Raw genomic sequence first — 16,538 nt, forward strand, 5'->3', positions numbered from 1 at the left:
ATTTGTCCACCTTGACAAATTTTACTTTTTTAACGATTTTCTACGACATTTTATTTTTAAAGCTACAAAATTTATTTGAGAAAATTTTCAAATTTCTAGATATTTATTTAAAAAGAAGAAAGAAAATTAAACATATAATTGCACCAATCACAGAAATCAAATTCTTTAATCGCATTTAACGATAAACTCAACCCTTAAACCTCAAACCCCACCCAAAACTGGGCCAAACCCAACCCAAACTGGTCCAAACCCAACCCAAACTGGTCCAAACCCATACCGGCCTAAACAAATCTCATCTTCCTTACCCTCTCCAAACGCACACCAGCACCACCACCTGCATCTCTTTCCCTTTCTCCACCAAAAATACCAAGGGACTTGATGGTTGGGTTTTGATGGTTCTTGTGTCTGTGTTCGCTTTGGCTCCGCTGTGTTCTTCGACTCCGGCGGTTTCTGGCGATACATGAGGTCATAATAAACCTCCAATGGGTAATTGTTCGAGCTTCGATTTCTGCTGGATTAAGTTGGTGATCTCGGATTGGTTAAGTATATCTCAAATTGCAGTTTCACTTGAGTTGGTGATCTCGAATCGGTTAAGTTTGTCTTGGAGGCAACTCTCTTGAGCAGATTGTGGACTGGAGTTTTGGCTGGCTGTGTTGCTTATCAAGAGCGCAGATCCGTATTGGGGTATCGTCGTATTGATTCGATCAAATTTGATTTATCTATGCCTAAATCTCTGAATTGCGAAGTTGAAGATGGTTGTGTTCAATGTTTAAACAAAATGGAAGAAGATGATTGTGCACTTGAAGATGGGGTATGAATACCCAAATCTCGCCGCTCAAATTTCACTCGCACGAAGAATCTACACCACAAAATTGAAAGAAGGGAGAGAGGGGTAAAGGGTTTAGCCGGTCATCAATTGTGTACCATTAATTCAAATGACATGCTAATCGTACGGTTGAAAATGCATTCAGCCTCTAAAAACCCAATCACGTGCCATGCACGGCCTGTCGCTGCATACTAGAATTTTACCCCTTCTTTATTTAATAAAAATACCCTTAACTTGAAGAAACCCAGAAGTCGACCTCCCCTCACCATCTATAACCTCTCACAGTAACCATTTCCACAACCTTGCTTTTATGAAACGCGGCGAGAATTTCGTTCCCGACGGCGAGTCCGTTGATATTGGTGGGCGGAGAAAATTCGGTTAACGAGAGGATGTCAGCAGCGGGGAGCTTGAAGAGCAGGTACTGTGCAATGCTCTTGGTTTGTTGCTTTTGGTCTGTTTTGGTTTGTTGATCTTGGTTTTCATTCCAGTGTGCAATGGCCGTAACTGATCTGCCTGAAGATGTGATGGTGAATATTCTGAGTTGGCTACCCGTGAAATCACTGATCCGATTCACCTCCGTTTCGAAGCGATGGCGTCATATTGTCCGGCATCGCAATTCAACGCAGCTCGTCAGCGGGAAACCCTCGGTCGCCGACTCATATTCTCCGATGCCCCTCAACTCGAATCCCTAGACTTGGCTGATACTGCGTCGTTTGGACACCCTTCTGAGTCTCCCTTTCGAGTCACGGGGAGACAGTGAAGTCATTCTAATGGGCTCCTGCAATGGTTTGGTGTTTGTAAGCTTTGCTACTTGCCACTTTTACATCTGGAACCCAGCAATCCGGTTTTGCACGGAGTTGCCTGAGCCAGGCTCGATTTTCATGGTGCTGGCTATTTGTCTGCCTCGGACGACTACAGAGTTCTCGCAGCCACATATGTCGTTCTAGATACTAACATTAAGATGTTCTCCTCCAGAGCTCAGGTTTGGAAAACAATCGAAAACCCTTTTCCTGTCCAATACCCTTTTCATCAACCAATCTTATGTCATCGGGGTAGGGGTACTCTTTTGAACGAGGCACTTTTTACTGGGTCGAAAAAGCCAAGTGAGTTATTGATGTTCTGCGGGAACAAAAGCCAAGTTATATATGTGTCAACTTTTTACTTGGATCCTCTGGTCATATATCATATTGCTCTTATTTGATACATGTCATAATGCAAAAAGAGAATGAACCAAACCGTTTTGGTTCTTATTGTTGTAGGAGCTCTGTGCTTAAGAACTGATTTTCCTTTGTGTGAACCCCAACTTTATCCGTGTTGTGTGTACTCCGTCATAGTTTGTAGGGGTTTTCATATGTATTGTGATCTACTAGGTGGACTCAGGTGAGGAGGATTGGTGATAAACAACAAAATTGGTGTGAACAGTCTTTAGAGCAATTGGTTTGACATGAATGAATTGAAAGAGAGTCTAGTTTGGCTTCATGATTATCAGGGTCGGTGGAAAAGAACTGTTCTGAATCCAATTCCTGTTTTTAACTTTTCATTTGCAGTCTGCTCTCATGCCTTTTGAAGATCATTTTAACTTTCCAATTCCTGGTTAAGTTTTTGCGTTCACAGTGTGTAACTGTATGACAATGATACGTTATATGAGTATTTATTTCATCTGCTATGATTCACTTCGTTGAACATCTTATATCGTGTGAAGAGAATTAGATTGTGGTATTGTGTGTTGGTGCAACTTTATATATTTCAGTTTGTTTTTCATTCTGGAGGTCTCTTTTGACTAGCTAGGCTATATGATTGATCAAGTGTTTGATCCATTTTATTCTGTTAATAATTTTTTATTTTGATATAATTGAATACCAGAGAATACAAAAGAATTTCTTAATTACTGTTCTCCCTGATTGTGCTTATACGTGAAGAGTTTATGTTAAAGCAAAGTCAGTTGGACCATCTTCATTTTATAAAAAGAATGACCCCAAGTTATTTTGTCTCTCCAAAATATCATACCAGACACTAGTTTTGGTCTCTGTGGAAATGATAATATTTCGGTTTTCATAGTGTTTTGGCTTCTTGATCTCAATTTAATTTTACAGCTACCTTTGCATGATAGTTTTGCTATGCCATAGGTTTTCATGCTTCTGCGTGCAATCTTTAGCAATTGAAATGTGCAATCAATAGTTTCGGTTGGTTGAATATGCATGCAAGTTTACAACCCAAAAAATGAGGAAAGTAACCTTCCCAGTTCCCACCCTTGAAAGACAATGCAAAGCATAACTTGAATGAAATTGCAAGCGAGGTTATGTCACAGACACTTCACACTTCTCAAGGAACTATAAAGCCAAAACTCTGCCAGAGATCAAATAACACAATCCATATTCATCCCTGTAAACTGAAATAGTTCTGAAACACTCCGCCTATATCCACATTCAGATTGCTTGCAATTTATGGAGAAGCAAAACAAGAGGTTGGCTGTTTTGGTAGGCTGCAACTACCCCAACACCCGGAACGAGCTCCATGGTTGCATAAATGATGTACTCACCATGCGCGACACGCTGGTGAGTCGGTTTGGGTTTGATCCTAACCACATTGAGCTACTGACTGATGATGGATCTGCATCAGTCTTGCCAACAGGTGCAAACATTAAGAAGGCACTTGATGCAATGGTTGACCAGGCTGAACCAGGGGATGTGCTCTACTTTCACTACAGTGGACATGGAACAAGGATTCCATCATTGAAACCAGGCAGGCCTTTCAGGCAGGATGAGGCAATTGTGCCTTGTGATTTCAATCTCATCACCGGTGAGTGTGTGTTTAACCAGTTTATCCTTGTTACCAAGTTAACATTTTACTTTAATTGGTAATTAACTTCTTTGTGTAGATGTGGATTTCAGACAATTAGTAAACCGCTTACCAAAGGGAGCAAGCTTTACAATACTGTCGGATTCATGCCACAGTGGAGGCCTCATTGACAAAGAGAAAGAGCAGATTGGACCTTCTCATGTCACATCTGAAATTAGTGACACGTTATCCGGTTCCTGTAATAAGACCAAGGCAATTCCTTTCGAGTCCATATTGGAGCACCTCACCTCATTAACTGGCATAAGCACATCTGACATTGCAACTCACTTTCTAGAGTTGTTTGCAGCCGACGCCAGCCTCAAGTTTCGCTTACCTCTACTCGATCTCAACTTCTTCGAGTCGTTGAAGCCGGATGAGGGGATTCTTCTGAGTGGGTGTCAAGCCAATGAGACATCAGCCGACATGATGAACCCGGTTATGACCGGTGGAAAGGCATGTGGAGCATTCAGCAATGCTATTGAAATGGTTTTGAGGAAGCATGAGGCTCCGCTAAGCAATAGAGAGGTCGTGATGCTAGCTAGAGTATTTCTTCAGGAACAAGGCATTGAGCAGCATCCTTGTCTCTATTGCAATGATGAGAATGCCAATGCTACTTTCTTGTATCAACCAGCTGCTCACCAGAACTCGAGTTCATAAGATATGCATGGCAGCTATACATATTGTTGGAAAGTTTAATCAAGTCGCAACACTGAATTGAATAAGGTCTTATGTATTCGACAGAGACACCTTTATATTGATATATTCTTGAAAGTTTGCGTTTGCAATTCAAAGAGATGCAATGTTTCAATATAGCTTCCAGAAGGAGCATACTATAGTATTTGATCTTAAGAGGAATGATGACAAACTTTATATATCAAATTTATCAAGAATAAAAATAGCTATACAGAAGTAAAATGAAAAAAGTACCAAACCAATCAAAACTACACAAAAAGATCAAAAAACAAAACGAGAGGGCATAGTTTTGTCTCTCTAACTTAGACCAACATGTTTTACACTCAACTATCTATTTCACATTCACATTAATTTTGTAGGTAAACTGCTGCACAGTAAGCTTATCTCCTTTGGAAGTTGAGGAACTTGATGCCATAGGCAAAGACAAAGAAGAACAGAAGGACCCAACCAACATGAGCAATGACAACAGGGATCAAGAAGTCATAGTCAAAACCTAAATAGTCCTTGACGAATTTGTTAATTGCTACTTTATCCCCATCAGCCATATCGATTTCAGCTGTCATGTCACCCACTTGAGATCCGAAGATACCATAGATGGTCCAAGCAACTGGAGAACCCCAGTAGTACCACCTCCACCAGACAGGGATGAGCTGCAACAATATGGAGCATTAACCGTTAAACAGAAGAATTCCTTGACAAATAAATGCCATAAGAAGTTACGAGTATAATGTATATAAAATAGTTGAATTGCCGGACTTACCGGTCTAGCGATGAGGAAACCAGAGAACAAGTTCCAGAAACTCAGGAAGAAAGACATAACAATTGCAGCAATTTGATGGCCAGGAGTTAGGGCAACCACCATCATTCCATACATTGAGAAGTAGGTAAAGCACATGAAAATGAAGTAGTAGAAGTAGAAAAACTTCTCCACCTTCCATGTGTACCCGATCATGGAATACAGAATACAGGAATATATGAAGGTTTGGATTGCAACATAAATTGTCTCAATAGCCACCTATAACACCAAAGCATGAATCAGTAAATTATCAAGGAGATGAAACTGTAACACTGCCAGTGTAACTTCCAATGTCTTACCTGAGCAAATGCATAAGGTAACTCTGAATACATTCCAGCTGCTCTTTCACGGTAGAAAACTGTTCTCTCAACTGCAACAACGGATTGCACAGCAGAAGCATTGCTAGCTCCAAGGAAAAGAACAGCAGAATAGGTAGCTCCCAAAAGATTAATCAAGTCCTGTTGTTTATGGCTGTTGACAAGACAATATGCAGTTTCACAGTGTAAGTGATTGGAGGAAGCATGCAGCTGGAGCACAAACTCAAAATGATAAAAACTATAAAAACAATATAATAATACATATATAATAACTCCAGTTCATAATGAAGTTTTTAAGCTTACATCTGGTCTCCCTTACTCCAGAAGATAACACCAAATAATCCACCAATGCAAATTGTCATGAAAAACCTGATGGCATTGTATCGTGAGTTTCTCCAGTATGACCAGTGTTGTTTCCAGAAGCAAGCCTTGCATTGAGTTAGATAGCTTTGTGAGTATTGGGTGGGGAAGTAAAGATCCTTAGAGCCAGGCTCTGGTGTGCTTAGCTCCTTGATCAGTTCCTGAGTTCTCCTGAGCGAGTGAAAATAAAGATGGTGAGGAAACTTATTACAAACAGACAAATAGTTGAAATAACAGAATAGATAAGGAAAAAGTTACGTGCTGCTTACCTATAGAGATCAGAGTTTGCGTATACTTCTGCAAAGTCAATGTCAAGTTGAGCTTCCATTGCTGAAGAGCTGATGTCTAACATCCAGGTAGCAGGATTGTAACCTTCAATGATCTTAGGAACCCCTGGTATAGCCTGCAAAACATTTTAAATATTGGTCAAACTTGTAACTACAAAGATGTATGTTGCAATCTTATTTTAATGTTCTGTAGTTTCTCTCAATGAAGTTCTGCCTCGAACATGATTTTTTCGAATTCACTGGAAAGGAAATTGAATATTAAAGTACAATATACGCCTACCTCAAAATATTCAACAAGCTTGTGAGATTGGCGACCTAGAGGTCCAGCATAAGTCACTTGTCCTCCTCTTTTCATTAAGAAAAGCTGCAAGGGAAAACGAAGAAATATTGAAACATGGCCCTTGAGATAGTGAACTCTGTTACAGCTAAAATCTTTGAAATAAATATACCTCATCAAAAGCTTCGAAAATGTCAATGCTAGGTTGATGAATTGTGCAGACAACAGTTCGTCCTGTATCCACAGTGTTTCTTACAGTACGCATAACAATGGCAGCTGCTCTTGCATCAAGACCTGAGGTTGGCTCATCCATGAAGATGATAGACGGATTTGCAACCAATTCCACTGCAATGGTGAGCCTCTTCCTTTGCTCAGTTGAAAGTCCATCAACTCCTGGAAGTCCAACTAAAGCATTCCTTAATGGATGAAGCTCCACTAAGTCCATAACCTCATCAACAAACATCTAATAAACAAAACAAAACAACAACAACAACAAAAATTAGTCAACCACAGTATCCACCTCCCTATATAGGTAAAAAAATAGTTGTAGATGGAATCCATTCCCTACAACTGCGTTCATATGTTGCAATTTCTATAAGATTAAAGTGGTCATACCTTTCGTGTTTCCGTCTTGACATCTTTAGCAAGACGCAGCCAGGCAGAGTATAAGAGAGATTCATAAACAGTAATAAATGGAGAATGAATGTCATTCTGCTCACAGTAACCGCTGACCCGAGCGAATGTCTCTTGATTCTTTGGGTAACCCGAGATGGTAATACTTCCTTCAATGTACCCACCTGTCTTTCTTCCAGCCAAGACATCCATCAAGGTGGTCTTTCCAGCACCACTAACACCAACTAATGCAGTCAAAATGCCTGGCCTAAATGCACCACTAATATCCCTCAGTAGTTGCAGTCGGTCTTCATCAATCCCTTGGGTTTTCATTTCCTGGTAAGGACACAAAAGGCGTTACTATGGAAGCAAGGAAGATTGCCATAGACCATGACATGTGTTTGCCTTGGCATCATTTGATTGGGGTGATAATTCTTAACTACAACTTTTGGGAAAAAAAAATAAAAAATTGCACTTGAGGGAAATTTTTTTTTTTCTTCCTTTTATTCTTTAAAGAGAATCAGAGCATATACCGTCTCATTATCTCATAACAAAAAACTCCATGCAAAAAGAAGCACAAGTTACTTACAGCAGGCATATCCACATAGTAATTCACATGGTTGAAAGCAAGTGAAAGGGGCTGGAAAGGCAAAACCATTCCTCTTTTGGCTTGACCTCCTTGAGCATTTCTCACTTGCATGTCAATACCTGTAATCATTCACCATATGTTAAACTTCGAGATGTAACTTCTGTACAGTAGAATTTGTACTTAACCGAATCTTTAGCAACATGCCATCTTGCAGAAGCAGAACATATATCAAAGTTAAGATCACAGGAAGAAACAGAACAATCCATGTTTACCTTCAGGATTCGATCGCCGCTTCCTGTTGCTTTCAGCGTCATCATTCTCAATCAAAGTTTTAGTTTCACCGAGAGCTGAAATTGATATAGAAAGAAAAAAAAAATCATCATCTGATCCCTTTACCATAAGTCCATAACAATATCTAATGACAACTGAAAATTAAACACTTACGATCCAAGAAGGTCAAGCATGCGATGAAAAGAACATTAAACAGAAAAGAGAACGCGAAGAGCGCTGCAACACAGATCCAATACCAATACTCTTCAGTATACAGCCCTCTTTGCTTGAGAAGTAGCTTTCCTACTGTGGGTTGGGCTGCGTTGGGGAGAGGCTGAGCAAGGAGATCAAAAGTTTCATTAGTCATACAACTCAACATCTCAACCTATATAGAAGACTACAGTTATCAATTGCCATTTAGGAGAACTTACAGTACTCCATCTTTTGTCCAGAAATTCATTGATAGCAATTGCATTCTGTCCATACATCATAGGTGAAACATAGTAGCCCCATATCATCCATGATTCAATGTCATCTGCACATAAATATTTGGATATTTTGATACATATGAATGGGGATCTAACAGGCTATGAGTTGAATAACTTAAAAGTCAATACAGTACGTCCTTAATCAAACTGTTAATATGCATTAGCCTATATTGACCATAAAAGAGAAGGATTTCTAACCTTTTGCAACAATGAAACCTCCCAGGACAAACACCATTAGCAAAGTAAAGGAACCAATTGTGCCTGCAACAACCTCTGATCTCCCAAGAGCTGCAATGAAACGGAAAAGGGAGAGTGCCATCTGATGTATACCGAAGAAAGCCAAGAACTGTTTAAAGAACCTGAAAAACATATTGGACATGTGTTAGATAGCCAAATAACTTGGTTGCTTTGTTGTTTATCATTTCTTCACCATCACCAATCTGAAGTGTCCAAGAACAGATATCAGTGATAAACTGAAACTTACCTACTGACTGCAGGGGCAAATCCAATGGTGTAGTATGTAAGAATGATCCATATGCCAGATTCCAACAGTGAAATCGGGATTCTGGTTAGCCAAATTGGCAAGCCAAAAGCCCAGCCAGGGTAGAACAAGGCATCTCTTTGTTTAAAGTACACAGGAAGCCTGAAACCTGTCATTGCAAGCTCTGCCATTCCATTAAACATGACATTAATGAGACTGAAAAACAGAGCTCCCCAAAATTTGGCGGAATCTTCTAATGCCCCAGCTTTCATTTCTGTTCTTAAGAATACAGTCAAAGCAATTGTAGCCATGATTGTGATCTGGGTAGTTTTGAAGATGTATACAAAAGAGTTACGCTTCATCAGCAGCCATTCCCTTGACATACATGCCTTGAAGAGCTCCATGTTGGATATTCCATACTTTTCTTTCACCAAAGCAGCAGGATGTGTATTTCTTTTATCATATAGAACTCTTAGTTCCTCCGCAAGCCGTTGACCAACATGGAAAGAGGTGAAAGCCCTTACAAAATCAGGTACAGAGACATATCTGTAAGGTTGGTTCTTCTTATACCAGTACTGTTCTTGATCCTTCTTTGATGTCACTTCTTGCAAGAAGTCAGCAACACCCTTTCTATCTGGGCATTTGAATCCCATATATTCAAAAAACTCGAGAACATTCTCCCGTGGGCCTTGGTAGACAATTTGACCCTCAGAAATAAGAATAATGTCATCAAACAGCTCATATGTCTCAGGTGCAGGCTGCAAGAGAGAGATGACCATTGATACATCCATAATATGAACCATCTGTCTCATAAACTTGACAATCTGAAAGGTGGTGGAACTGTCGAGTCCTGTTGATATTTCATCCATGAAAAATGCTTTTGCTGGTCCAGCCAACATTTCTCCTGCATTGAGAAAAAAAAAATTAAGGAAAAATATCTGTGCATTAACATTATAATTTATTCCTAACTTTATAGTAAATCTCAAGTAAAACATGCAAAATCAACATGGTCGGTATCTTACTCTCACTCAAGGATAAAGAGAAAGCATAACATCATGAAACATAATGCTGATATATGTAATAAGTCACATACCAGTAGTTACACGCTTCTTTTGCCCTCCAGAGATACCCCTCCTCATGTCGTCTCCCACCATAATATCAGCACATATATCTAGTCCAAGTATCTGTCAAAAGAATTAAACACGTTAGGCTTGCACAGTAACAATAAATGAACAAGAATGCAACCTTGAGACTCAATCAACACACCTTGAGAACGTAATCTGTGATCAAACTGGTTTCCTGGCCCGACATAGATGTGGCTTTCATGAATGCATCAATTTCAGGATCAGGTTTGATACCTGAATCTTTCTCCCTTCTAGACAACTCTACCAGCATATCATACCTGGTTCCAACTCCCAGGCAACGTCCGGAGAAATCCAATGTTTCACGAACTGTCATCTCACCATAATGAAGATCATGCTGACTTATGTAAGCGGAAGTTCTCTGAGGAACAAACTCATGAAATTCATGGCCACAGTAGGTAACAGTCCCACTTACCTGTTAGAAATTCCAACTAGTCAATACATATGAAAAATTAAACATGTATGCTATGGTTACCGTTCAAGTGTTTATAACACCAAAATAACTGAATGATAAAAGGTAAGGAGAAAAGTAAATGACAAACCCTTAGATCTTTATCAAGTTTGCCAGCAAGAGCTTTTAGCAGTGTTGTTTTTCCTGAAGAAGGAGGTCCTAGAAGCAGTGTAACCCTGATGACAAATAATACAAGAAGCTCAGGAACAAAGTTCAGACACAAAATTACTTCAATAAATATTTTCATCAACTTTTAAAGGCATACTGAGTTTAGTTGACTTTTAATCTCCAGGCAAATTCACTCTGTGAGTTTTACTCATGCAACAATATTACTACTAATTCCAATCCAGCAAAGAAAATAGATCATCGAATTCATAAGCATACCTTGATGGTTTCACAATACCGCTCACACCTTGGAGTATCTTGACAACTCTTTTCTTCGACGGCGAGAGTCCAACCAATCCAATTATTGACTATATTCACCACAAGTATAGAAACTTTAGAAATCTATGAATTCTAGCTAACAGATTAACAAGTAGGTCTATATAGATTTTTAGAAAACAATACCTCTAGTGTGTTCAAGGTAGAGTTGAGTAGAGTTGGGAGTGCTCTTGTGCCAACATATGCATCTCCCTCAATCTCTAAGTTCTGGAATCGAACCTCCACTTTCGGAACCTCAATACCAACCCTGTTTCCAAATACGTAAAACAATTAAGCAACAAGAAAATTTTCCAGTTCCAGTCCAAAATTAGAAACGTATCGTGTTTTCATAGAATCGAAGCCGAACCTATCGTTTCGGGCTCGGAGTCTCTGCAAGAACTTCTCGTTATCATCCTCAACAACCTTGAGTATGCTCTCCATCAACTGCTTCTTATCCTGAGCGCCAAGATTGGCAACATCAACGGTATCATGCATGATCCTACCATTGCTCATCACCTGAGTCAACATCCCTCTCCTCATCCTATCGTAAGTCGGCAACCGCTCTATGGCGGCCCACTTGAGCTCCTCCTCCTCATCCACCGCCTGCTGCCGCCCGCTCCTCTGGAACACGTCCGGCGCGTTCCACATTTCCCGCACACTCGTCGACCGCCAGCTCCGCCGGCTACTCGACTGCCTCATTAGGTCTTCTCCGGCCATTGCAGCCGCCATTTCTCTTCACCTCCGATCACACCACTCCCAAAGTCAACCTCCAAAATTTCTCTAGAAATTGTACATACACGATCCCAAACTTCAACGTGAACACGACAATATATATCCAATTCCCCCAGCGGCCTAGCCTCAAAATTCTTCAGAGTGTTTACTTTTGGTGAAGAGTATGAAAATGTGAGAGGGGGAGGGGGGAAGAGATAGAGAGAGAAAGAGATACTAGTGTGTGGAGCTTTGGTTCAGACTTATATAGACTCGGTCACAAAGAAGAAGAAAAGGAGGGAGTAAACAATTAAGAGAAAAAATGAGCCGCCTTTCTCTCTCCTACTGTCTTTTTTGTTTTACTTTCTAATTTCTTCACCCAAAAAAACAAGTTGGATGGTCGTTGGTTAAAGTGAGACTATTTCTTCTTCGCGGTTGGGTTCCGCGAATCTACGTGGAGACGAAACCGACGAGGCAATGTGACGGCGAGTCACCGTCTGATTAGTGTCGGGCGGGGGCTGGATTGGACGGGTGGGGATTGTGGTGTAGGGTGATTGGGTGTGAGTGTATTACATGGGAGGAGGGGAGCTGTCGTATACTAATTGTTGACTGGGACAATGTCCAAAATGTTGTATTTTGCTGACCAAATCGAGGTGTCCGCCTAGAGAATATAAATGCTATTTCTTGTCGTTTTCTACTCATTCGGACCTTTTTTTTTAATCTGTGGAAATGAAATGCTGGTTCTTGTCGTGGGTGGTAAAAAGGTCTCAAAATTTTGGATCCACGGCTGGTTTTGGGATTTGATGGAGGCGTGGAGCTATGAGCATGTGAGCTCTCGAGGGAATATTCCGTTGGTGATAGCGTCAACTGCTGTGACACTTGCTAGTTGCTACTGCTTTGCTTTTACTGTGTGATCAAGGCATTTTGGTTTGAGTTGTGGAGAGCATCAGGTATGGTCCGCTAACCATACAGGCCACCGTTAAAACGTGATTATTACGCTCATTGTTATGGTAAGAAATATGTGGTAGACATATTGGCTAAATCTTAGATTTTCTTAACTAGCCGTGGTTAGAATGCGATTGTAACGCTCACTGTTATGGTAAGAAATATGTGCTAGACAGATTGGCTAAGTGTTAGACGTTCATAACTCGCCATGGATCTCAGGAAGAGAAATAGTTGTTGGTGAGACTTCACTGTCAAGTGGATCTCAGGGAAACATGCAAGACACGAACAGAGGTTAGAGAGGTGCCCGGACGGATCCGGATGTACCCTATTCGACGCTCAAGTTAGCTATATGCGGCCAAATCTTACGAAGAGGAAAGGGAATGAAGTCAGTTACCCTAGCTTGAAGGTGAGGCAAGGCCTCTATTTATAGGAGCGGCTCGGTAGTCTGCCGCTGAAAACTAAAACGCATTTTGACAACTGTCAAGGACAGTTGGCGTCGCTTCTCGGAAGAAGGTTCTACGCGTGGCTTGGACGGACCGCATCAGTGCGTTCACGTGTGCGGCCCAAGAGCACTTATCACAATCTAAAAGGGTGAGAACGCATGCGCAAGGCTTAGCTAGAGCATTTGACATAGGTTCTAACAACACTCACGTGCTTTGTGTGTTAACGGTGAGGTGGTGTTAGATGGCGTTAATGCAAATCAAATTAATCTATCCCCAGTAACCATTTCTCTTATCTGATTCAGGTCAATTTGCACCGCACAGAATCTCCACTCAATTTTCTCCTTCTCTGCTAACGATATTGGGCTACATCTCTTCCATTAGCAATTGCTAAGTTCTTCACAAATTAAACCAACTAACCCACGTGTGAGTTTCACACGCATAACCACTGTGGTCTTATATGAGACACAGACCTGCCAGAATTTTTATTACTTGTAGTTTTGAAATTTCTTATTTAGACACACTGATATGATTAGACTTTGTAGCATTTGAGTCTAGCATGGAATCTCAAGTCTAGCATTCAAGTCTCACCTCCCATCTAATTTGTAGCCAAGAGGGTTGAAGGGTCTAAATATTGACTAACAAATATGTATGTGAACTCGCTAACGACACTGATGTGAGTTGTCACCTCACTTTGATAAAACAAAAAACAAAAAATGCACACACGTGTCATAGTTACACTAACTAATAATTCTGATAACAAAGTTTCTTCTCATAAAACAAATAATAGGAGAATTTTGTGAACTATTACTTGAGTCGGTATTACCTTGAAATAAAATAGTAAATGTTCTCTTCTCAACATCCTTGTGATAAACTTTTTCAATGTATTTCATTTTCAACGGTACTAAAAATGGGCTACATACATTACTTGAGTATTACCATTGAATATATAAATTAAAATTGATATAGGTTTGAATAATATTTGCAATATTCTCTTCTTATTGATGATTTTAAAGGACATTTGATTTTAAACGGTACTGTTCTATTAGATATATGACACTGCTTGTATTGGCTATCCAGCCATAGATAACCATGGTTGTTCGATGAGTTAGCTCCTATTGGTCATTCACTCGAGTAGTCGAGTGGCTTACCTTTTCCTACTGTGGAATTTTATTACCAACATGAGCGGCTATAAAATAACAATAAAATCTAGGTCAAGCATTGACTAAATAGTGAGAGAGGAGCTGGATGAGATTGGGAAATAGTGAGAGAGAAAAAATGTAGAAATCCGGCTGAGGTTCAGGGTTTTGACTCCTTAATTACCACTGATAGACATTTTAAAACGTTTTGGTAATGACAAAATGTCTAATGGAATGTCATTACTTGAACTATGGGTAAAACCTTATTTGTTAAGCTCTCTCGTAAATTTAATTGGTTGATTGAATAAGCTTTAAAGATAATGATTAAGGTTTGAGTCTACTTCGGTTGGCGGAAAGTAAACATCAAGTGAGGAATGTTGTCCATTTCATGTGTTCGGGATACAACGGGAAAAGAAATAGATTCCTGAATGAAAGGAAAATAAAGAAGAAAAAAAGTGGTTCATTCTAAAACCCAAAAAAACCATTTATGAGGGCTGATCCTGAGTAACAGGAGGCCTTGTGCGAACTTTCAAATGTGGCATTTTCTTTCTGTGTAAATTATCCAACTAATATAAATGGTCAAGGATATCATATTGATCCTAACAGAGACCATCCATGGCCTAATGACATCTGGATTAAAAAAACTAGACTGCAATAAGATCATAAGATATGCGAATACACAGCCTGCGTATGATCCATATCAAAAGCAAATAGCATGTCAGGGTGAAATCCAAAGTAAATCTTGCAGGGTCCACTTCAAGAGTGAATTTACCAAAAAAATTGACATAACCTCTCTTGAAAATTGACAACCCTACCTGTCAAATCCAAACATACACTTCCATAATTATACTTCAGCCTTGTACTCCTAGAGCCTTTTTGCTCCCCACGTTTATCACAGATCTCCTAAAATATCAATTACTCATCTAAAAGAATCTCACAACCAACAGCAAAAACATTCAATAATTTACTTACTGGATTATCAAAACATATCTATAATGGAAGAAAAACAATGAATAAAGAATAAGCGGAAGCAGCCTCTGCCTATGCCTCAACTACATGTACGCTTAACCTCAAATAAACTTATCATGCAAACTGGGCATTTGAAACCGAAGGGCCCAAGGGAAAGTGATTTAAAATGTTAGAGTGAGCGGACAAAAATAAATTAAATAATTTACAAAAACGTAATTTACTTTCCCACATTTAAACTTTAATAACTTAGCTGCACGCAACTTTGATCATCTTTAAAACTTTAAATCCAGAATCACGTAAGAATGGACAAACCTGCCCCGCTGGTTAATCAAATATATAAATCTCATAAGAAGAGATAAACCAGCCCCGCTGGTTAATCAAATACATACTGAAAAAATAAAACAAGGGGAAGAGATATCACCATGTAAGAGGAGCTTCCCAGGCTCTAGTAGCATCTCTCACATATGGTGAAGACCGCTAATAAAGCTTAGCTAGCAATGAATAATATTCGATCGGTGCCTCTCAGGCTAGAGTAGCGTTCCACGCTAAGCACTCGACTTACCTATAGTGAGGACCGCTAATAAAGGCTAGCTAGTAATGAATAAGAGCGACCCTATAGTATGGTGACTAAAAACATACGAAATCACTTAAATCCATAAAGCTTCCTCAAGATTATCATAAGAAATTAAAATAAAACTCAATGACGAATCTCACACGTCAAAATATTCTCAAATCCATAATTATAAGCGAGATTTAATTATCAAGTATAAATTGTAAATAATATCTCAACTCGAAATACTCGCTAAAACATTCTCAATGTCAAGATCGATAATCCATAAATGAGAAAATTATAAATAGAGAACTACCGAAAATCCCATTTTCGGTAATCTTTTATAAATCTTAAAGTCAACAAATAAAAAATATAATAATTAAATCCGGAAATCATAAAGAATATCAAAACTCAAATACCAAATTAATAACCCGAGCTCAAATCCATAAATCATGACCATCACTTAATCAATGCCTCAAACTCAAATAAATCTCAAAACCGTATTATAAACCGAAATTATAATATAAGCTCAGAAAATAGAACGATAAATTTCCAAAATAAATCATGCATGCATATTCCTTTAAAAACAAAGTGTCCACTCATAAATTTAGACATAAGCCCGAAGAAATCCGAATCGCTACTCAAGTGAGGTCTCCTCGTATCCTGGCACAATAACCATGCTTGGGACCAAACTTCAATTTCGGAAAATAAATACTTAAATATAAGGAGAAATTACTGGTCACTCCATTAACTTTCATGCGCTCAACAGTTTACTCCATTAACTTTCAATTTCAATCGATCACTCCTCAAACTATCCAATGTCACACAATTAGGTACATCCGTTAAGTGATCGTCCAAATTAGTGGTTAAGTTGCTGACTAGACATATTTTTCAATTGGAAATTCCATTTAACACCCCACCTCTCTCTCTCTCTCTCTCT

The 16,538-nt window shown here is 39.4% G+C and overlaps 3 protein-coding genes across 3 annotated transcripts; 2 read left to right on the top strand and 1 right to left on the bottom strand.

Annotated features, from left to right (window-relative positions):
• Positions 1–1,216: 1,216 nt before the first annotated feature.
• Positions 1,217–2,037, top strand: LOC101313671 (putative F-box protein At1g19160-like). The gene is made up of 2 exons (XM_004291496.1): positions 1,217–1,244; positions 1,315–2,037. Exon 2 carries the CDS (start codon positions 1,321–1,323, stop codon positions 1,516–1,518), a length of 198 nt encoding a protein of 65 aa, XP_004291544.1. The 5' UTR covers positions 1,217–1,244; positions 1,315–1,320; the 3' UTR covers positions 1,519–2,037.
• A 1,233-nt stretch (positions 2,038–3,270) lies between these two features.
• Positions 3,271–4,385, top strand: LOC101313380 (metacaspase-9-like). The gene is made up of 2 exons (XM_004291495.1): positions 3,271–3,625; positions 3,705–4,385. Exons 1-2 carry the CDS (start codon positions 3,271–3,273, stop codon positions 4,319–4,321), a joined length of 972 nt encoding a protein of 323 aa, XP_004291543.1. The 3' UTR covers positions 4,322–4,385.
• A 46-nt stretch (positions 4,386–4,431) lies between these two features.
• LOC101312799 (pleiotropic drug resistance protein 2-like) lies at positions 4,432–11,836 on the bottom strand. The gene is made up of 20 exons (XM_004291493.1): positions 11,215–11,836; positions 10,995–11,115; positions 10,812–10,900; positions 10,519–10,603; positions 10,101–10,391; positions 9,928–10,018; positions 8,838–9,738; positions 8,552–8,712; positions 8,297–8,400; positions 8,040–8,199; positions 7,868–7,942; positions 7,596–7,714; positions 7,010–7,342; positions 6,567–6,857; positions 6,398–6,481; positions 6,100–6,233; positions 5,774–6,001; positions 5,453–5,624; positions 5,118–5,372; positions 4,432–5,007 (listed from the first exon to the last, which is right to left on the bottom strand). The coding sequence occupies exons 1-20, from the start codon at positions 11,574–11,576 to the stop codon at positions 4,738–4,740; spliced, it is 4,326 nt and encodes a 1,441-aa protein (XP_004291541.1). The 5' UTR covers positions 11,577–11,836; the 3' UTR covers positions 4,432–4,737.
• Between the last annotated feature and the right edge of the window lie 4,702 nt (positions 11,837–16,538).

The sequence above is a fragment of the Fragaria vesca genome, linkage group LG2 (genome assembly GCF_000184155.1).
Source record: "Fragaria vesca subsp. vesca linkage group LG2, FraVesHawaii_1.0, whole genome shotgun sequence".
In the NCBI taxonomy this organism is placed as follows: Eukaryota; Viridiplantae; Streptophyta; class Magnoliopsida; order Rosales; family Rosaceae; genus Fragaria; species Fragaria vesca.